Below are 22,938 nucleotides of genomic sequence, written 5' to 3'. Positions count from 1 at the left end.
TCATTTCCACTGTGACAGATTTGATGCTGGTCGGGGAAACACTGAAAACCAAAACAGCATTGTGTTCCAGAAGAAGAAAGAGCCCATACATAAGTCATGAATGAAACAAAGAGCTGGGGACAAAGCCAAACACTGCTTTACAATTCAGCCCAGACAGATGTGGCCGGGCACAGAACATAGGAGTAAGAGTCAATTAAAATTCTCAGTGAAGTGGGTTAAGATTCAGGTTTCCTTTTCAGCTCCATTCTACTTTTTTGTCTACTTTTTCATAAAACATTAGATCCAAATCTCAAAAAGCTATACATCCCACTAAGGAGGAGGTATTTTTAGGTTATTGTCTTACTATTCTTTCCATTTCTAAGTGAGGGTCTCTTCCAGTCAGAGAAGATGTTAAGGAATAAAAGATATAGGTGTGTTTTGAGAGTGAAATGGGAATTTACTGCAGTATACTTCCATCATCATCATGATTTGTGCTCTTACTATCAATAATGGAGGAAGGTAAGCATGCTGCATGGTGTGCTACCTACTCACAGGTCTGTGATGAGAATTTACATTGTCACAAAAGGCACCAAGCACAAGTACCAATGGTGGAATGCAATTTAAAAATGTTGCTCCTCATCCCTTGGCTTTGCTTTCTAGAGTCAGAAGACTAGAATGTTCTAAAGAACAGAGCCCTCACTACTCTTCCAGTTTTTCTTTCTTGGGAATCACTCCATATTTTTTTCTCGCTGAGCCCCACATGGCTTAGTCCTATCTACCTGACTTTGAAAATAGCCTTGGATCCACCCCCATTGTTGCCACCTGGGTGACAGTCATCCAGGCTTTGCCCCCTGACTGACTCTTACCCTTCCCAGCCTCAAACCTCTCCAAGTATTCTGCACATTGCTGCGAAGCCCAAACTTGATCTTCTGCTAAAAACCCTTTGCTTGTCCTCAGGATGACATTCCAACTTCTTAATCAATCGAGGCACTTCCTTTACTAGTGCTAACACCTTCCTCCAGTCACACAAAACATTCTTTAGAATAACAAACTTTCTTGGACCCTTAAACTCCCCCTCCAGCTCCCCCACTGCTTAGGACATCCCTCCCAACCTCCTCACCTCATAACTCCTTTTCTGTCCCCGGGTCTTAACTCTCACAGCCAAGTGTGAAGCCTTCTTTAACAAATGAAACTGGCTTAGGGGCCTCTCCTGCATCTTCACTCTGCACCTCCCACTTGTCGCATTTAACCAGGACTTTTTTTAATTGCTATTTCCTCCATGAGATGGTAAATTGTGTTCAGGTAGAAACATTGGTTGTCTTATTTGGCTATACTATAGAGATCAGCTCAGGGACTGCATACGGTAGGCATGTAATATTTGTTGAATATTTTTAGAATAAAAGCCAATATTTATTGAGTGCCTGCTGAGTATGGACTATTATATGCATTACTTCTTTTAATCCCATAACAATCTCAGAGTAGGTATATTATTATTATATAAATTACTATGTTTACTTCTTCAGAATATGAACCAGTGAAGAGAGGACAGGTTGAATAAGATGTTATGTCTGCATATTATTTTGAGGGTTTTCAAAACATTTCTACACTTATAGAACAAATGCTTATCAACAAATATTATATAGAGTTCCTCTTAGGAAAAAGGTTGTCCTTGGGGCTGTAACTAGTAGAAATGTAAAATTTATTTGGAAAGTTAGTTGATTTCATCTGTCAAAATTTTAAACATGCACACCCTTTGGGTCCAGCAACGTCACTTCATAGAATCTACCCCAAAAGAGGCTTGTACATGTGCCCAAAAATCTGTGTGCGAAGAAATCTGTTATAGGATTGTTTGTGATATGGAAAAGAAGGATACAATGTAAATGTTCATTAAGAATGGGAAGGAACTGGGGATGAAAAGTACAGCACAGGAAATATAATGAACAGTACTATAATAGCATTGGATGGTGACAGAGGATGTTACACTTGTGGTAAGCACAGCATAACTTATAGAGTTGTCGGAATCACTGTGTTGTACACATAAAACTAATATAATATGGTGTGCCAACTATACTTCAATTAAGAAATAAAATAATGAGGAAGAACCTTGAAACTAGTAAGAATGAGACAGACCCATATCTACACATGTGTAAAAGTCTCTAACAGCTTAATTTTTTTTTAAAGTAGGCTCCACACCCAGCATGGAGCCCAACATGGGGCCTGAACTCATGACCCCGAGAGTAAGACCTGAGCTGAGATCAAGAGTCGGATACTTAACTGACTGAGCCACCCAAGTGCCCCTAAGACCTTAATTTTTAAAAGATAATTTTTATAAAATAAACAATAAATTATAAAAGATAAAAATGGCAAATCCATATGGTATCACCTCATTTATGTTTATTAAAATTGTTATGCATATGTGTATAAATATATGTTACATATACATATGTATATATATGAGCATGTGTATAGAAAAAGAATTGGAGAGACTCTTTTTTCCATTGGATATTTTTTCCTGATTTGTCAAAATTATTTGATCATAGAGTTGAGGGTCCATATCTGAGCTCTCTATTCTGTTCCATTGGTCTATGTGTTTGTTTTTGTGCCAATACCACGTTGTCTTGGTGATCACAGCTTTGTAATATAGCTTGAAGTCCAGGCAACGTGATGCCCCCAGCTTTGTTTTTCTTTTTCATCATTCCCTTGGCGATTTGGGGTCTTTTCTGGTTCCATACAAATTTTAGGATTTTTTTGTTCCAGCACTTTGAAAAATGCCAATGGTATTTTAATAGGGATGGCATTGAAAGTGTAAATTGCTCTGGGGAGGACAGACATTTTAACAATGTTTATTCTTCCAATCCATGAGCATGGAATATTTTTCCATCTTTTTGTGTCTTCCTCAATTTCTTTCATAAGTGTTCTGTAGTTTCTAGAGTATAGATCCTTTATCTCTTTAGTTAGGTTTATTCCTAGGTATCTTATGGTTTTGGTGCTATTGTGAATGGAACTGATTCCTTAATTTCTCTTTCTACAGTTGCATTGTTAGTGTATAGAAAAGCAACTGATTTCTGTGCACTGATTTTGTATCCTGCCACATTGCTGAATATGAGTTCTAGTAATTTGGGGGTGGAGTCTTTTGGGTTTTCCACATAAAGTATCATGTTATCTGCAAAGAGGGAGAGTTTGACTTCTTTGACGATCTGGATGCCTTTTATTTCTTTTTGTTGCCTGATTGCTGAGGCTAGGACTTCTAGTACTATGTTGAACAACAGTGGTGAGAGTGGGCATCCTTGTCGTGTTCCTGATCTTAAGGGAAAAGCTCTCCAATGGAAAAAAGACAGTCTCTTCAATAAGTGGTGCTAGGAAAATTGGACAGCTACATATAGAAGAATGAAACTGGACCATTCCCTTACACCATACACAAAGATAAACTCTAAATGGATGAAAGACCTCAATGTGAGACAGGAATCCATCAAAATCCTAGAGGAGAACATAGGCAGTAACCTCTTCGACATCGGCCACAGTAACTTCTTTCAAGATACATCTCCAAAGGCAAGTGAAACAAAAGCAAAAATGAACTTTTGGGATTTCATCAAGATAAAAAGCTTCTGCACAGCAAAGGAAACAGTCAACAAATCTAAGAGGCAGCCCATGGAATGGGAGAAGATATTTGCAAATGACATTACAGATAAAGGGCTGATATCTAAGATCTATAAAGAACCTCTCAAACTCTACACTCAAAAAACTAATAACCCAGTCAAAAAATGGGCAGAAGACATGGACAGACAGTTCTCCAAAAAAGACATACAAATGGCTAACAGACACATGAAAAAATGTTCATCATCAGTAGCCATCAGGGAAATCCAAATCAAAACCACAATGAGATACCACCTTACACCAGTTAGAATGGCAAAAATTTACAAAACAGGAAACAACAAATGTTGGTAAGGATGTGGAGAAAGGGGAACCCTCTTACACTGTTGGTGGGAATGCAAGCTGGTACAGCCACTTTGGAAAACAGTATGGAGGTTCCTCCAATTGCACTAATAGGTATTTACTCCAAAGATACAGACATAGTGAAAAGAAGGGGCACATGCACCCCAGTGTTCATGGCAGCAATGTCCACACTAGCCAAACTGTGGAAGGAGCCGAGATGCCCTTCAACAGATGAATGGATAAAGAAGATGTGGTACATATACACAATGGAATATTATTCAGCCTTCAAAAACAATGAATACCCACCATTTGCATCGACATAGATGGAGCTGGAGGGGATTATGTTAAGTGAAGTAAGTCAAGCAGAGAAAGACAGTTATGATATGGTTTCACTCATATGTGGAACATAAGCAATAGCACAGAGGACCATAGGGGAAGGGAGGGAAATCCAAAGGGGGAGAAATCGGAGCGGGAGAAGAACCATGAGAGACTATGGACTCCGAGAAACAAAGTGAGGGTTTTAGAGGGGAGGGAGGTGGGGGGATGGATTAGCCTGGGGATGGGTATTAAGGAGGGCACGTATTGCATGGAGCACTGGGTGTTATATGAAAACAACGAATCACGGAACACTACATCAAAAACTAATGATGTACTGGGACGCCTGGGTGGCTCAGTCAGTTAAGTGTCTGTCTTCAGCTCAGGTCATGATCCCAGGGTCCTGGGATCGAGTCCCACATCGGGTTCCTTGCTCAGCAAGGGGACTGCTTCTCCCTCTGCCTGCCTCTGTCTCTCTGATAAATAAATAAAATACTGTATGGTGACTAACATAATAAAATTAAATTTAAAAAAATTACATCGAGAGCTTTTCCCTATGTCTTTCTTATTCTTTAGAAACATGACATTTAATGAAAGTATGACCCTCCATGATACAGGTATACCCTGTAGACGTTTAAGATATCTTCAGCATTCTCATTGTTAGATATAAGGCAGCACTAACCATTCTTTGAATAGATGTATCAGTATTTCTGATTATGGAATATCTACATACGGATTCACTGGAGAAAAGGCTGTATGCTCTTAACACCTCTGAGTGTACTGCCAAGGATGCACCAATTCCTACTCCCACCAGCAGAATATAAAAGTTCTCATTTCATCCTAATTTTGCCATCACTGTTCATTGGTATTTGTGTTTGTTTGTTTATTAGTATTTTTTAACCTTACAAATTTGACGGTGGTGGTGGGGTAGTTGTCTAACTGGTTTTTCAGTTTGCACTTTTTCTCAACGAATATATTTGGTTACCCGGTAAGAAATATTTTTGTATGGGGTTTTGATAAATTTTTAATTTATCTCCCTAGATTTTCCAATGAGGTATTTACCATTTTTTTATTCTTTTATGGTATGGGCACGTGTACATGTATGTTGTTCTGTGAACAGAACAATGATTTATACACACACACACTGGTTTATGTGGATGCACACACAAAAACATATTTAAGACATTACTCTTGTAACTCTTTGTTGTATATGTTACAAATATTTCTCTGAGCTCTGCCTTCATTTTATTTGTATGTTTTTATGCAATATAACATTTTTCTGTATTCGATCTATAAATCTTTTCCTCGTGGTTTCTTCCTTGATTTTATGTTTGTACTACCCTACCCTATCATGTTTGTTTTTTGAGAAATTTACTTTTCCATGTTTCAGGCTATTGGAAGGCTTAGAAGGAGACATGAGAAGCACAAGAAAATTCTACTTCTCAGTAGAGTTCACTAAAGACATCTAATTCCAAATAAAACTGAAGAGTATTAATAAAATAAATGCACAGAATAGGAAAAGCTGCCACCAAACTTCCTAGAAGAAATCAATCAATGTTCAGTTTCTCTCTGCTCCTTCTGGAGGAAGTCAAGTTCAAGTGATACATTGTTATCTGACCAATCAGGTTAGAGTTCACTGGAGATACAAATAGAACCTGCCAGTCACAAGGTCTCAGCCAGACAAAGAACCACTCGCTGTGAGGCACAGTCATGAGGAATATAGCATCAATCACACACAACTTCCAGAGCAAAAATCACTGGTTGTGCCAAACCAGGGCACATGTTGAACTCCGTGAGTGTAATGTCTTCAATGTGACTAAGAGAAAAAATTCACCAACTCCTCTGCTTTTTCCAAATACATCAAGACCAGTTAGATAAAGTCCCCACCCTTTTTTTTTTTTTTAGATTTTATTTATTTATTTGACAGAGAGAGACACAGCCAGAGAGGGAACACAAGCAGGGGGAGTGGGAGAGGGAGAAGCAGGCTTCCCACTGATCAGGGAGCCCGATGCGGGGCTTGATCCCAGAACCCTGAGATCATGACCTGAGCTGAAGGCAGATGCCCAACGACTGAGCCACCCAGGCACCCCGATAAAGGCTTTTAAAAAAAAAAAAGATTTCTGCCTTTAGGGTCACCTGGGTGGCTCAGTCGTTAAGCGTCTGCCTTCGGCTTAGGTCATGATCCCAGGGTCCTAGGATCGAGCCCCGCATTGGGCTCCCTGCTGCGCAGGAAGCCTGCTTCTCCCTCTCCCACTCCCCCTGCTTGTGTTCCCTCTCTTGCTGTGTCTCTCTCTGTCAAATAAATAAATAAAATCTTAAAAAAAAAAAAAGATTTCCTGCCTTTGATTTCTTTCAATTTTTTATTATGGAAAATCAAAACTATGTAAAAAAGCAGACAGTAGAATGAGCTTCCCCTGATTCAATATTCTTATTATGCAAATTTAACAGTTATCAACTCATGGCCAATCTTCTTTTATCTATTCCTCTCCTCCCCCAACAACTGCCACCCTCCCAGTGACTGGGAAGCAAATTCCAAACACCCTACATTTCTTCTGTAACCATCTCAGAATGAGATGAGTTCTTTTAAGGATAGTATTTCCATTTAGTGACTATAAAGCCTGGTATGTTTCTATTTAAATCATTAGCTGCCACTGTATTTGCCCAGAAGCACTGGGGTTTGATCTTCATATCCTTGTTTTTTGTGTGTTCCTCATTCTTAACAGTCTGGCTACTCCACTGAATCCGTTCTTGCTAAGGACAAGGACCTTCTAGTTGCCCAGTTCAAGGGAAACTTCACTATTTATTTGGCCTTCCTCCACATTTAACCCTCCCATGCTCTCCCACTGCTTTTTCCCCTTCTAGGCTATGACTGTCACTCTCTTATGGTTCTTTGACTCTGGTTCATTCTCTGTCTCTGTCTCTCTCTCTCTCTGCATCTCTCTTGCTCCCTCCCTCTTTCCCTCTCTGACTTTTTCCTTTGGAGACTTTTATGATGGAAAAGATGCCACTAGGGTTGCCTGGGTGGCTCAGTCAGCTAAGGGGTCCAACTCCTGGTTTCAACTCAGGTCCTGATCTCATGGACCCATGAGATCAAGCCTCATGTTGGGCCCGGAGCTCAGCCAGAAGTCTGCTTGAGAATCTCTCCCTCTGCCCTCCCCCCACTTATGTAGGCATGCATGTGTTCTCTCTCTCTCTCAATAAGTAAATCTTAAAAAAGAAAGAAAAGATGCCACTATATTTAAGAAGAGAAGGTAAGCAAAGGGAGGACATAGCTCTCACAAGTTCTCCCCTGGTCCTCTGATACTGGATAATGTTCACTCATGACTCATGACTCTGAGATTTTCAAACATGTTTGCAGCTCGACACTGCCACCCACCAGCAACCAGCTGTGAATGGCCAACCCAACAAAGACCAATCTCTTCTCAGCTTAAAAACAAAACTTCGTAAGAGTTTTTATCTCTCCTTTTTACTAACTTTACAAATAATTTTCTTTTCAATGGCTGAAATACATTTCTGTTACAACTGTATAAGACCAAAGTGGACTACATTTTATTTGAACCGGTAATGAAAAATACGTCAGGCGGGGACAGATAGAAAATCAGTCTTACCTCATCAAAGACCTTGGAAACAACATGCTTGTCCAGAATGGGAACATAGGTGGGGATGTGAGGGACCGCTGTCACGGACAAGGCATCCATGACAGTGAGTTTCTTGGCAACCAAGCCATGGGTCTTGAGCCACTTTTCTGAAGACATACTTGAAGAAATAAGAACACAGACTATGATGCTTTAAAACTTGTAATAAACAAAAACACAACAAAACTCCCTGGTAAAATTAAAGTACTCACTCTTGGTCATGAACCTGTTTTCCTTCTCGACTCACTCTTCCTAATGATTTGCCATCTAGGTACTCATTTCTCAGCAGGATGCTTATTTCTGTGGAAGGAGAAAATGACGGTTGTATAATTTCCTAATATATGGGTTTTTTTTATCAAAAATGCAGAAGGATTGCGCTTATCTTTTAGTTCGGTTGTGACTGATGATTAACAAATGGACCATATTTCAGAGAATCCTGACTGTCATAGTGGGTTCTCTGGCAAGATTCATTTGCAATTACACTAAAGACCAATGCATAGATGAATATGGCCCTATCATTGTTTTGCTTATCTACTTCATCCCATATCCATTGAGATCCCTCTCCATGGAAAAATGAGACATTCATTCTCTCATTCCCCAGAAAACACATTTTTAAAATGTTAAATTTGAGAATGCCATTAACCAATGATTGTTCAATGTTGGCTTCATTAGACTCCCCCCAAATTATACAAAAGAACCTTGATCAACATTTTAGTTTCCGATAGTTTGCTTTGTGGTTCCTCCACTCTGTATGGAAAGCCAAAATCCCTATTAGATCCTGTTTAGTTGTAGACACACATTTTCAAAACAATGTTTGGGATTTTTAATATATATATATCCTTATATAAACTTGGACTTACAAGTGGAAAGAAATATTTGCTAGTTGAATTGGCAGCATCTAGGAGGGGTGTTTGGGAGTGAGTTGGTTAAATATCTAAGAAATCATACTCTACTCATCATATGCTAAGCCCTTTAAGAACCATGCATATAGCAGACCTAGGACTATGACAGGTTAACTGAAACAGAGGAAAAGACATCACAACAATCAGCACTAAAGAACATAAGGTTAGATTCAGCTATGATGGAGTGTACACTTGTCACTCAGTCACTTCCTCCTATGTAGGGGACTGATTGTGCGTATCTGTGTCATTAGTTTCATTTACTAGTTATCAACTATTTGAAATACAGGGAAAAGTCCTACAGGAATTAAACTCTTAGAAATTTACTATTTTAAGAAGAAGGATTTTATTATTATAATAAAATTGGAGTGGAAAATCATATTTTCCTCTCACTTAGCCCCCAAAAGGCTGACAATATGGACCAGAGAGGGGCTCATCAGATGTTGCCACCTGTGAATGAAGGGAAGAAAATAAACCAACTCTGAAGTATTAGATTTTCAAGTTCAAACCACAGAGTGGCAGCAAGCACTACACTAGCACCATAGTTATGTGAGCCACTTGTATATTAAACGTCCAGGCACAGTAATTGCAAATCTCAGTCTAAGAAAATCCAGTTCACTATAGCAGGCAGACATGATTTACAAGGAGTCCCTGAATAGGAAGCAAACCTAACCCACTTAAAAATGATTTGTTTCCCCCAAAATGTATCTACACCCAGCTTTTTAGGAGCAGACACACTGGGCAAAGGGAGGCCGGCCTGCGCTTCCTGATACAGAGACTCTCTCTGGCTTGCCTCTGTCACTTGGAGTGTTCCAGCTGCTGGAAGTGGAAAGGCCATCTGTCCTCTTGCTGCAAGCTGAGCTCTTGAGGCTGGACATCTGGTTTCTGAGCAGGCTGGTTTTGGTTGATTCTGTTGGTATCAAAGGGAAAGGGGTTAAAGGAATTGGGACAAAAGGAGATTCTTTATTAGATGCACCTATTTTCTTGGATCCTTAAAAAAAGAATGCAGCTTCCAAATCTCAGAGGACAGTTCTGCCACCAACTAAATGCTGCAGTAAACGCTTGTTCCACTTATCTGAGCTCACGCTCTGCCCCTCTTTGAGAGAGATCTACTTCCAACCTCATTCAAGTTGTTGGCAGAACTCATTTCCTTGCAGCTGCGGGACTGAGGTCCCTCTATCCTTGCTGGCTGTCAGGGGGCCTCTCAGCTCCCTAAGCAACCACATTACTATCCATGTAGCCTCTTCATCTTCAAGCCAGCAATGGCACACTGAATTCCCCTCATGCTTCAAGTTTCTCTTTCTTTTCTGTCACCAGCTAGAAAAAGCTTCTCCCTTGAAGAGCTCATGTATCCTGGACTCTCCTAGACAACCTTGGCTTAAGGTCAACATAACATAATCCTAGGAGTGATGCTTCACCATATTCACAGATTGCAGTCCTTTAACTAGCAAATAGATACTTATCAAATATTGACATTTAATCTGTGTGTTATATAGAAGGTAAGGAGCTTGTACCAAGACATCTTGATTATTTTTTATATGTGATTACAGAAACCACATTAATTGTAAATGTGTTCTGTACTTCACAGTTTGGAGGAACAAGTACCAAGGCTTTATGTAGTATTCATGAATGAGATGTGTCCTTGTTTTCAACAAGAAGGCACTTAGCCTCTTCTATAAGAAACTAGATAATTAGACTGAAGATGAGCTAATAATCTATAAATTATCTATCTTTTTCACAGAAAGTTAACATCAGTGGTCTCTGTACATAGAGATAGGACTATGCTAAGTGTTATTCATTATTTTTCTAGGCAACAACAGGGTAATTCCTGCCTTGGTTGCCTTTGTAACCAGGAATTAAGAAGGATAAACTTCGTTGGGAGCTGTGTCTGTGAGTAAAAGAGATAAATGATCCACATAGGAGAGCTGAACTCTGGCAGGCCACCTTGACCAAAATCGTTAGGCAAAACAACAGGTGTGCCAAAATGAAAATAAAATTTAGCTCCAAAAGTCTCCAAACATAAAAAACTGTACTATTCCCAAACCCTGAAAATAATGAATAAAAACATATTTATCTGGCAGTGGATTCAAGCACTTAATTACTCCCCATGTTCTGTAGTCAGTCACTATATTTCATTACTCTTTTATGTTAAAAATTGAAACAAAATAAAAATTCAGGACAGGGATGCCTATCAATAGCAACAATCTCAAATCTAAGTGAAATGGTGGAGGTGACAAAAGGCCATTAAAATGTTTAGGACAAGTAGCAAGTAGCATTTCTAGCAAAACTCAGGCTTACTGGAATGAGCAGGCAGGCTATACAAGTGGCCTGGTATGGGCATGAGCCCAAGACATTCCTCCCTTGTACAGAGATACCAGAACAAGTAGACAGATCATGCAAGATTGATCCAGCTATGGCAAGTGGCCTACACCAGGAAGCCCCTCAGCCTCTGTAGGTTCAAGGCTCTCCTCCCTTACCTAGAGACATGAAAAGACTCAAAAGATAGTAGTGGGGAAGCTACGAAAATTTTTCCCCACTGAGAGACATCTAGCCTCCTGGCCTGAGGAAACTCCTGCTGCTCCCTTAGATAGCACCAGCAAGGACCAGTTGAAGCCCCACTAACACCCAGCAAACCAAGCACCAAAATAATATCACAAAGGCTGTGAAAATTAAATTACCATTGGAACCACAGTCCACAGAAGCAGGTCGAGGTCTATGTGCTAACTTTAAACAGGGCAACTACTTCCTAAAATAAAAGATCTGAATAGGATCCAGAGACCCTTACATAATAGACAAAATGTTCAGGATACTATAAAAAATTACCCATCATAGCAAGAACCATGAAAATCACACCTTAAATGAGAAAGACAATCAAATGATGCCAACAGAATGAATGATGAATCAGAAGTTGGGATTATCTGATAAGGATTTCAAAGAAGCTGTCATAAAAATGCTTCAACAATTAATTACAAATTCTCTTGAAACAAATGAACAAATAGAAAATTTCAGCTAAGAAACAGAAGTTATAAAAATTTCCAAGTGGAAATTGTAGAACTAAAAAATAAAATAACAAATAAACTTGTTGGATGGGCTCAATAGTAGAGCAGAGATGGCAGAGGATAGTATCAGAGAACTTGAAGACAGAACAATAGAATTCAGCCAATTTTAACAACAGAAAAAAAAATGACAAAAGATAAACAGAGACTCAGGATAAACTCAGGATAAACTATTATCCTGTAGGATAATAACAAAATATCCAACATTCATATCATCCAGGTCTCAAAAGGACAGGGAGACAGAAAGTAGAACAGAGACTTTCTGAAGAAATAGATGAAAACTTTCCAAATTTGGTGAAAGACACAATGTACAGATTCAAGAAGCTGAACAAACACCAAACAGAATAAACCCAAGAAAATCCATGCCATGATGCATTACAGTTAAACATTTGAATATAAGAGACAAAGGAAAAAATCTTGAAAGTAGCCAGAGAGAAAAGACATATTACCTAAGGAAACACCAGTTTGAATGACAGAAAATTTCACATTTAAAATGTAGGATGCCCCAAAAAGAGGCTTCACTATTTTTCAACCACAAAAAGGGAAGAACAATTGACTGCAAATACTGAATGTAAAATTGTCCAATTGTCCTTCAGGAATTAAGAGAAAATAAAACCATTCTTACACATGGTAAAAAACAAAACAAAACCAACTGTGGCTAGCAGATCAATCCTTAGAAATGACTGAAACAGACATTGTAACACCACCTGATACTCCAGATAATGGTATTTAAACCTGGGGAATATAAAGAAATCTGAAATTTTCTAAATTGAAGTAAGATTTCCACACTCACACAAAGTCAACAAAATGTTGACACCAGTAGACTTTTACAAGTCACTTATGTATGCTGTCCATACCCAAAGAAACAATTAAAAAATCATACAAAGAGAGAAATTTTTTAAAAACTAAAAGTAAACCAAGACAGAATTATAAAAAATGTTCAAGTAACCTGAAGGAAGGCAAGAAAAAAGAAAGAGGAAAAAGACCAATGAAAACAAATAGAAAATAATAAAATAACAGAAGTGCTAACATATCAATTATTACTTTAAATATAAATGGTCTAATACTACTAATCAAAAAATATATTGGCAGAGTGGATAAAAGAACAATATCAAACTATATCCTACTTCTAGGAAATTTACTTTCTTTAAAAAAAGATTTATTTATTTGAGAGTGAGAGCACACGCTTGCATGAGCACAGGTGCGGAGAGGCAAAGAAAGAGGGAGAGAAGGTCTTAAGCAGACTCTGAGCTGCGTGTGAAGCCCAACAACAGGGCTCAATCCCATGACCCTAGATCCTGACAGAGCCAAAACCAACAGTTGGACGCTCAACCAACTATGCCAATCAGGTGCCCCAAGAAATTTACTTTAAGTACAACACTGACAGATTGAAAGTAAAAGGATGGGTATTAAGCCATGTTGTGATGAGCACTGGGTGTTAAATGCAACTAATGAATCGTTGAACACTACATCAAAAACTAATGATGTACTATATGTTGGCTAACTGAACATAATAAAAGAAAGTAAAAGGATGGAAAAAGACATACCATGAAAATATTAATAAAAAACTGCCATGGCTAATATTAATACCTGATAAAATAGAATTCACAGCAAAGAAAATTTATATAATAAAGGGATCAATCTACCAGGAAAGCATAGATCTTAAATGGGCACATATAAACCAGTCTTAAAATATATGAAGTTAAATAAAACTGATAGAGCTCAAAGGAAAAAGAGACAAAGCAACAAATATAGTTAAGGGCCTCATAACTTCCCTCTCAAAAACTGAAAGAACTACTAGACACAAAATCGGCAGGGACAGAAAACACACAGTCAACCAGCAGTATCCAACAACATAGACAGAATACTCCCCCCAGTAATAGCAGAATACACATATCTTTCTAGTGCCCACAAAACATATCTTCATATCTTTATGAAGATAGACTATCTATTAGTCATTAAAACAGATCCCAACTAATTTAAAAGAACTGAAATCATACAGAGTGTGTTCTCTGACCATTGTGGAATCAAACAAGAGAGTGATTACAGAAAGACAACAGGAAAAACTCTAAACATGTGGAATTAAATAACACATTTATAAATAATCCATGGGTTAAAGAGGAAGGCTTAAAGGAAAGAAACGTGCTTAGAACTGAATGAAAACAAAAACACAACAAATTAAAATATGTGAGACGCAGCTAAAACAGTGCTGGGAGAGAAATTTTTTCACTAAATGCTTATGTTGGAAATGAGGAAGTATCTCAAATCAATGATAAGTTCCTAACTCAAATCAGAAAAAAGAATAAATTAGAAAAAGAACAAAATAAAACTAAAGCAGGCAGAAGGGAGGAAACAATAAAGAGCAGAAATCGATGAAATTGAAAATAAAACATTAGAGATAATCAATTAGATAAAACTGTTTTTTGGGGGGGGTACCAATAAATCTGATTAAACCTCTAGCAAGACTGTAAAAGAGAGAATGAGAGAGAGAGAAAATGAGAGAGAGAGAGAGGACAGACAGAGCATTAATATCAGAAACAATATAGGGGACATCACTATAGATCTTGCAGTCATTAAAAAGGTAATAAAGGAATACAATAAATAACTTTGCAATGAGAGATTTGACAACTTAGGAAAATAGACCACATCCTAAAAAACTACCAACTGCCAAAATTCAACCAAGATAAAATAAACATTAATAGCCCTAAAACAATCTTTTAAAATTGAATTCTTAATAAAGAAGCCCTGGGGAAAAATCTCCAGGCCCAAATGGCTCCATGATAATTTTACCAAATCTTCAAAAAAGAATTATACCAATTTATTCCAAGAACAAAAGAGGAGGGACAACTTCTCAACTCATCTGAGGAGGATAGTATTTAAAAAAAAATTTTTTTTATTAACATATAATGTATTATTTGTTTCAGGGGTACAGGTCTGTGATTCATTAGTCTTACAAAATTCACAATGCTCACCATAGCACATACCCTCCCCAGTGTTCATCACCCTGCCACCCCAACCCTTGAGGAGGATAGCATTAACTTGATACCAAAACCAGACAAAAACAGTGTTAAGAATTGAATCACTATGTTGTACACTTGAAACTAATGTAATATTATATGTCAACTGTACTCAAATTTAAAAAAAATTTAAATAACTATGATAAAAAAGAAAAACAAACAAAACAATAGAAACAGACTAATAAATACAGAGAATAATCTGGTGGTTGCTAGAGGGGAAGGGTGTAGGGAAGGAAGGGAATAAGGGAAGAGGATTAAAAGGTATAAACTTCCAGTTATAAAATAAATAAGACAGGTGATATAATGTGTAGCATAGGGAATATGGTTACTAATAAGTAACAACTTTGTATGGTGAGATAATAGCTAGATTTATTGCGGTCACTTTGTGATGTATATAAATGTGAAATCACTATGTCGTACACCTAAAACTAATATGGTATTATATATCAACTACACATCAATTTAAAAAATGTGGAAACGGGCACCTGGGTGGCTCAGTCATGTTAAGCGCCTGCCTTCGGCTCAGGGCATGATCCAGGGTCCAGGGATCAAGTCCCACATCAGGCTCCCTGCTCAGCAGGAAGTCTGCTTCTCCCTCTCCCACTCCCCGTTTGTGTTCCTCCTCTATCTCTGCCTCTGTCAAATAAATAAATAAAGTATTTTTTATAAAGATTTATTTATTTGAGAGAGGGAAAATGAGAGATAGAGAGCACGAGAGGGAAGAGGGTCACAGGGAGATGCAGACTCCCTGCTGAGCAGGGAGCCCGATGTGGGACTCGATCCCAGGACTCCAGGGTCATGACCTGAGCCAAAGGCAGTCACTTAACCAACGGAGCCACCCAGGCGCCCATAAATAAAATATTTTTTAAAAATAAAAAAAATTAAGAATGTGGAAAAAAGAACTAAGAAAAACTATAGACCAATATCCTTTGTGTACTTAGAAGATATAAAAACCCACAATGGAGTATTAGCAAACCAAATCCAGCAAGGTACTAAAAGAGTTATACATGGAGAAAATACGGAAGTGGAAAATGTTCCAGACATACAAGGTTGATTAACATTTGAAAATCAATCAGTAATCCACATATCAATAGACTAAAGAAGAAAAATCATGTTATCAATTGATGCAGCAAAAGCATTTGATAAAATTCAACAACCACCCATGATAAAAACTCTCAGAAAATTAAAAATGAGGGGAACATCCTTAACTTGATAAAGAATATCTACAGATAAAGAATATCTACAGTTAATATAATTCACAATAGTGAAAGACTGAATATCTTTTCCCCTAAGACTGGGGGAAAGGCCAGAATGCCCACTCTTATCAATCCCAGGTATCAGAGCGGGGAAGCCGGCTGCAGAGATGGAGCCGAGGCGCGGGCTCTCAGCTCAGGGCTGCCATAAACCATGATCCGCAGGACAGTCGGGCCATTGCTCTTCCAGCAGGGACCCAACAAGCGGCAGATCCAGGGAGACTCCCCTTCCTCCCCCGGGAGGAGCGGCGCGGGAGCGCACCGCAGGGATCTGCTGGGTTTGGAGACTCCACACGGGGTCGGGTGTCAGAGACAGAAACGGTCAGTCAAGGCTGGGTGAGCACGGAGTACAGCCGGAGACCGGGGAGATGGGAGTGATTGACTGCTTTTCTCTGGGGGCTCACTGAGGTGTGGGGCCCTGATTTCTTGGCTCCTCCAGGGCAGAGATTGGGAGGCCGCCATTTTCACTCTCGGCCTCCAAAGCTGTCCAGAAAGCTTTCAGGGAACAAAAGCTCCCAAGAGCAAACCCAAGCAGATTATTTAGCCCAGCCCGGCAAAGACATTTGGGAACCACGACAACAGGCCCCTCCCCCAGAAGATCAGCAAGAACAGCCAGCCAAGACCAAGTTTACCATCAATGAGAATGGAAGAATTCCAGCACTAGGGGAATACTACACATAGAATCCATGGCTTTTTTACCATGATTCTTTAGTCTTTCAAAGTTAATTTTTTTAACTCTCTTTTTTTTAATTTTTATTTTTCCCTTTTTCAACCAACATCTGATCAATCCCTTTTTTAAAAAAAAATTTTATTTTTCATTTTTAGAGTCATATCCGATCCCTTCATAGTAGTAACCCTTATTTTTGGCATATATATGTAAGTTGTTCTCTCTTTAAAATTTTGAGATACACTTTCTTTTAACAGATCAAAATATACCCTAAATCTCTAGTGTATGGCTTTGTTCTAGTCTCCTGCCTGATCACATACTCTCCCTTTTTTTTCTTTTTTCTTAAATCCTTTCTTTTTTCAAACAACTGATCAATTCCTTTTATAAATTTTTCTATAATTTTCATCTTTACATTCATATTCCATCCCTTTAACGTATTAACCCTTATTTTTGTACATATATAAGTTTTTCATTCTTTAAAATTTTGGGAGGCACTTTCTTCTAACAGACCAAAATACACCCAAAATCTAGAGTGAGGCACTGATCTATGTACCAGCCTGATCATATTTGATCATATTCTGTTTTTTTTTATTTTGTTCTGTTTTTGTTTATCTTTATCTTTGTTTTTTTCTTTTTCTTTTTTCTTTCTTACCCTTTCTTTTCCCCCAGTTTCAGGTCTTTTCTGATTTGTTTAGAGTATATTTTCTGAGGACGTTGTTACCCTGTTAGCATTTTGTTCTCTCATTCATCTATTCTCCTCTGGACAAAATGACAAGATGGAAAAAATCACCTCAACAGAAAGAACAAGAGGCAGTACCAACTGAGAGGGACCTATTCAATACAGACATTAGTATGATGTCGGAACTAGAGTTCAGAATGATGATTTTAAAGATACTAGCTGGGCTTGAGAAAAGCATGGAAGTTATTAGAGAAACCTTTCTGGAGAAATAAAAGAACTAAAATCTAACTAAGTCGAAATCAAAAAGGCTATTAATGAGGTGTAATCAAAAATTGGGGCGCTAACTGCTAGGATAAATGAGGCAGAAGAGAGAATCAGCGATATAGAAGACCAAATGATGGAAAATAAAGAAGCTGAGAAAAAGAGAGATAAACAACTACTGGATCACGAGGGCAGAATTCGAGAGATAAGCGATACGGTAAGACGAAACAACATTAGAATAATTGGGATCCCAGAAGAAGAAAGAGAGAGAGGGGCAGAAGGTATATTGGAGCAAATTATAGCAGAGAACTTCCCTAATGTGGGGAAGGAAACAGGCATCAAAATCCAGGAGGCACAGAGAACGCCCCTCAAAATCAATAAAAATAGGTCAGTACCCCGACATCTAATAGTAAACCTTACGAGTCTCAGAGACAAAGAGAAAATCCTGAAAGCAACTCGGGACAAGAGATCTGTAACCTACAATGGTAGAAACATTAGATTGGCAACAGACCTAGCCAAGGAGACCTGGCAAGCCAGAAAGGACTCGCATGATATATTCAGAGCACTAAACGAGAAAAATATGCAGCCAAGAATACTAGGCTAGCCAAGAATACTCCAGCTAGGCTGTCATTGAAAATAGAAGAAGAGATAAAAAGCTTCCAGGACAAACAAAAACTAAAGGAATTTGCAAACACGAAACCAGCCCTACAAGAAATATTGAAACGGGTCCTCTAAGCAAAGACAGAGCCTAAAAGAAACACAGACCAGAAAGGAATAGAGACAATATACAGTAACAGTCACCTTACAAGCAATATAATGGCACTAAATTCATATCTTTCAATAGTTACCCTGAATGTAAATGGGCTCAATGCCCCAATCAAAAGACACAGGCTATCAGATTAGATTAAAAAGCAAGACCCATCGATATGCTGTCTGCAAGATACTCATTTTAGACCCAAAGACACCCCCAGATTGAAAGTGAGGGGGTGGAAAACAATTTACCATGGTAATGGACACCAAAAGAAAGCTAGGGTGGCAATCCTTATATCAGACAAATTAGATTTTAAAACAAAGACTGTAATAAGAGATGAGGAAGGACACTATATCCTACTTAAAGGGTCTATCCAACAAGAAGATCTAACAATTGTAAATATCTATGACCCTAACATGGGAGCAGCCAAGTATATAAGGCAATTAATAACAAAAGCAAAGAAACACATTGACAACAATACAATAATAGTGGGGGACTTTAACAGCCCCCTCACTGAAATGGACAGATCATCTAAGCAAAAGATCAACAAGGAAATAAAGACTTTAAATGACACACTGGACCAAATGGACTTCACAGACAGATTCAGAACATTTCATCCCAAAGCAACGGAATACACATTCTTCTCTAGTGCCCATGGAACATTCTCCAGAACAGATCACATCCTAGGTCACAAATCAGGTCTCAACCGGTACCAAAAGATTGGGATTATTCCCTGCATATTTTCAGACCACAATGCTTTGAAACTAGAACTCAATCACAAGAGGAAAGTCGGAAAGAACTCAAATACATGGAGGCTAAAGAGCATCCTACTAAAGAATGAATGGGTCAACCTGGAAATTAAAGAAGAATTTAAAAAATTCATGGAAACCAATGAAAATGAAAACACAACTTTTCAAAATCTTTGGGATGTAGCAAAGGCAGTCTTGAGAGGAAAGTATATAGCAATACAAGCCTTTCTCAAGAAACCAGAAAGGTCTCAAATACACAACCTAACCCTACACCTAAAAGAGCTGGAGAAAGAACAGCAAATAAGGCCTAAACCAAGCAGGAGAAGAGAAATAATAAAGATCAGAGCAGAAACCAAAAGAACAGTAGAACAGATCAATGAAACAAGAAGCTGGTTCTTTGAAAGAATTAAGAAGACTGATAAACCCCTGGCCAGACTTATCAAAAAGAAAAGAGAAATGACCCAAATAAATACAATCATGAATGAAAGAGGAGACATCACAACCACACCAAAGAAATACAAACAATTATAAGAACATGTTCTGAGCAACTATATGTCAGCAAATTAGATAACCTGGAAGAAATGGATGCATTCCTAGAGATATATCAACTACCAAAATTGAACCAGGAAGAAAAAGAAAACCTGAACAGACCTATAACCACTAAGGAAATTGAAGCAGTCATCCAAAATCTCCCAACAAACAAAAGCCCAGGGACAGATGGCTTCCCAGGGGAATTCTACCAAACATTTCAAGAAGAATTAATACATATTCTCCTGAAACTGTGCCAAAAAATAGAAATGGAAGGAAAACTTCCAAACTTGTTTTATGAGGCCAGCATTACCTTGATCCCCAAACCAGACAAAGACCCCATCAAAAAGGAGAATTACAGACCAATATCCTTGATGAACACGGATGCAAAAATTCTCACCAAAATACTAGCCAGTAGGATCCAACAGTACATTAAAAGGATTATTCACCACGACCAAGTGAGATTTATCCCTGGGTTGCAAGGTTGGTTCAACACCCGCAAATCAATCAACGTGATACAATACATTAACAAAAGAAAGAACAAGAATCATATGATCCTCTCAATAGATGCAGAAAAAGCATTTGACAAAGTACAGCATCCTTTCTTGATCAAAACTCTTCAGAGTATAGGGTTAGAGGGTACATACCTCAGTATCATAAAAGCCATCTATGAAAAACCTACAGCGAATATCATTCTCAATGGGGAAAAGCTGAGAGCTTTCCCCTTAAGGTCAGGAATACGGCAGGGATGTCCACTATCACCACTGCTATTCAACATAGTATTAGAAGTCCTAGCCACAGCAATCAGACAACAAAAAGAAATCAAAGGCATCCAAATCGGCAAAGAGGAAGTCAAACTCTCACTCTTTGCAGATGATAGGATACTTTATGTGGACAACCCAAAAGACTCCACCCCTAAACTGCCAGAACTCATACAAGAATTCAGTAAAGTGGCAGGATATAAAATCAATGCACAGAAATCTGTGGCATTCCTATACACCAACAAGAAGACAGAAGAGAGAGAAATGAAGGAGTTGATCCCATTTACAATTGCACCCAAAACCATAAGATACCTAGGAATAAATGTAACCAAAGAGGCAAAGGAACTGTACTCAGAAAACTATAAAATACTCATGAAAGAAATCGAGGAAGACACAAAGAAATGGAAAAACGTTCCATGCTCATGGATTGGAAGAACAAACATTGTGAAGATGTCAATGCTACCTAGAGCAATCTACACATTCAATGCAATCCCCATCAAAATACCATCAACTTTGGGCGCCTGGGTGGCTCAGTCGTTGAGCAGCTGCCTTCGGCTCAGGTCATGATCCCAGAGTCCTGGGATCGAGTCCCACATCGGGCTCCCTGCTCAGCGGGAAGCCTGCTTCTCCCTCTCCCACTCCCCCTGCTTGTGTCCCTGCTCTCACTGTCTCTGTCTCTGTCAAATAAATAAATAAAATCTTTTGAAAAACAAAAAAACCAAAATACCATCAACTTTTCTCAAAGAAATGAAACAAATAATCCTCAAATTTATATGGAACCCGAAAAGACCCCGAATAGCCAGACAAATGTTGAAAAAGAAAAGCAAAGCTGGCAGCATCACAATTCCAGACTTCCAGCTCTATCAAAGCTGTCATCATCAAGACAGTATGGTGCTGGCACAAAAACAGACACATCGATCAATGGAACAGAATCGAGAGCCCAGAAATGGAATGGTCAACTAATCTTCGACAAAGCAGGAAAGAATGTCCAATGGAAAAAAGACAGTCTCTTCAACAAATGGTGTTGGGAAAATTGGACAGCCACATGCAGAAGAATGAAACTGGACCATTTCCTTAAACCACACACAAAAACAGACTCAAAATGGTTGAAAGACCTAAATGTGAGACAGGAGTCCATGAAAATCCTAAGGGAGAACATGGGCAGCAACCTCTTCGACCTCAGCCACAGCAACTTCTTCCTAGAAACATCACCAAAGGCAAGGGAAGCAAGGGCAAAAATGAACTATTGGGACTTCATCAAGATAAAAAACTTTTGCACAGCAAAAGAAACAGTCCACAAAACCAAAAGACAACCAATAGAATGGGAGAAGATATTTGCAAATGACATACCAGATAAAGGGCTAGTATCTAAAATCTATAAAGAACTTCTTAAACTCAACACCCAAAGAACAAATGATCCAATCAAGAAATGGGCAGAAGACATGAAGAGATATTTTTCCAAAGAAGACATCCAAATGGCCAACAGACACATGAAAAAGTGCTCAACGTCGCTCAGCATCAGGGAAATCCAAATCAAAACCTCAATGAGATACCACCTCACACCAGTCAGAATGGCTAAAATTAACAAGTCAGGAAATGACAGATGTTGGCCAGGATGTGGAGAAAGGGGAACCCTCCTACACTCTTGGTGGGAATGCAAGGTGGTGCAACCACTCTCGAAAACAGTATGGAGGTTCCTCAAACAGTTGAAAATAGAGCTACCGTATGATCCAGCAATTACACTACTGGGTATTTACTCCAAAGATACAAATGTAGGTTTCCAAAGGGGTACGTGCACCCCGATGTTTATAGCTGCAATGTCCACAATAGCCAAACTGTGGAAAGAGCCAAGATGTCCATCAACAGACGAATGGATAAAGAAGATGTGGTGTGTATATATATATATATATATATATATATATATATATATATATATATATATATATATATGATGGAATATTATGCAGCCATCAAAAGGAATGAGATCTTGCCATTTGCAACGATGTGGATGGAACTGGAGGGTGTTATGGTGAGCGAAATTAGGCAATCAGAGAAAGACATGTATCATATGACCTCACTGATACGAGGAATTCTTAATCTCAGGAAACAAACTGAGGGTTGCTGGAGTGGAGGGGGGTGGTTGGGATGGGGTGGCTGGGTGGTAGACACTGGGGAGTGTATGTGCTATGGTGAGTGCTGTGGATTGTGCAAGACTGTTGAATTACAGATCTGTACCTCTAAAACATATAATACAATATCTGTTAAAGAAAAAAAAAGAAGATAGCAGGAGGGGAAGAATGAAGGGGGGAAATTGGAGGGGGAGATGAACCATGAGAGTCGATGGACTCTGAAAAACAAACTGAGGGTTCTAGAGGGGAAGGGGGTGGGAGGATGGGTTAGCCTGGTAACGGGTATTAAAGAGGGCACGTATTGCATGGAGCACTGCGTGTTATAC

At 38.7% G+C, this 22,938-nt stretch overlaps 1 protein-coding gene across 11 annotated transcripts in view; it reads right to left on the bottom strand.

The window, feature by feature from the left end:
* Window positions 1–22,938, bottom strand: part of VWA3B (von Willebrand factor A domain containing 3B) — a 227,901-nt gene that overhangs the window by 55,618 nt on the left and 149,345 nt on the right. For all 11 annotated transcript variants that reach the window (XM_027620414.2, XM_027620420.2, XM_027620415.2 and 8 more), the window contains 3 exons: window positions 9,555–9,671; window positions 8,075–8,162; window positions 7,836–7,983 (listed from right to left, as the gene is read on the bottom strand). In XM_027620414.2, the coding sequence (XP_027476215.2) occupies window positions 7,836–7,983; window positions 8,075–8,162; window positions 9,555–9,671 (353 nt within the window). The remainder of the gene's footprint in view (window positions 1–7,835; window positions 7,984–8,074; window positions 8,163–9,554; window positions 9,672–22,938) is intronic.

The sequence above is a fragment of the Zalophus californianus genome, chromosome 8 (assembly GCF_009762305.2).
Source record: "Zalophus californianus isolate mZalCal1 chromosome 8, mZalCal1.pri.v2, whole genome shotgun sequence".
In the NCBI taxonomy this organism is placed as follows: Eukaryota; Metazoa; Chordata; class Mammalia; order Carnivora; family Otariidae; genus Zalophus; species Zalophus californianus.
Note: the sequence above shows the minus strand (reverse complement) of the source record. Positions and strands in the feature narration are given on the sequence as shown.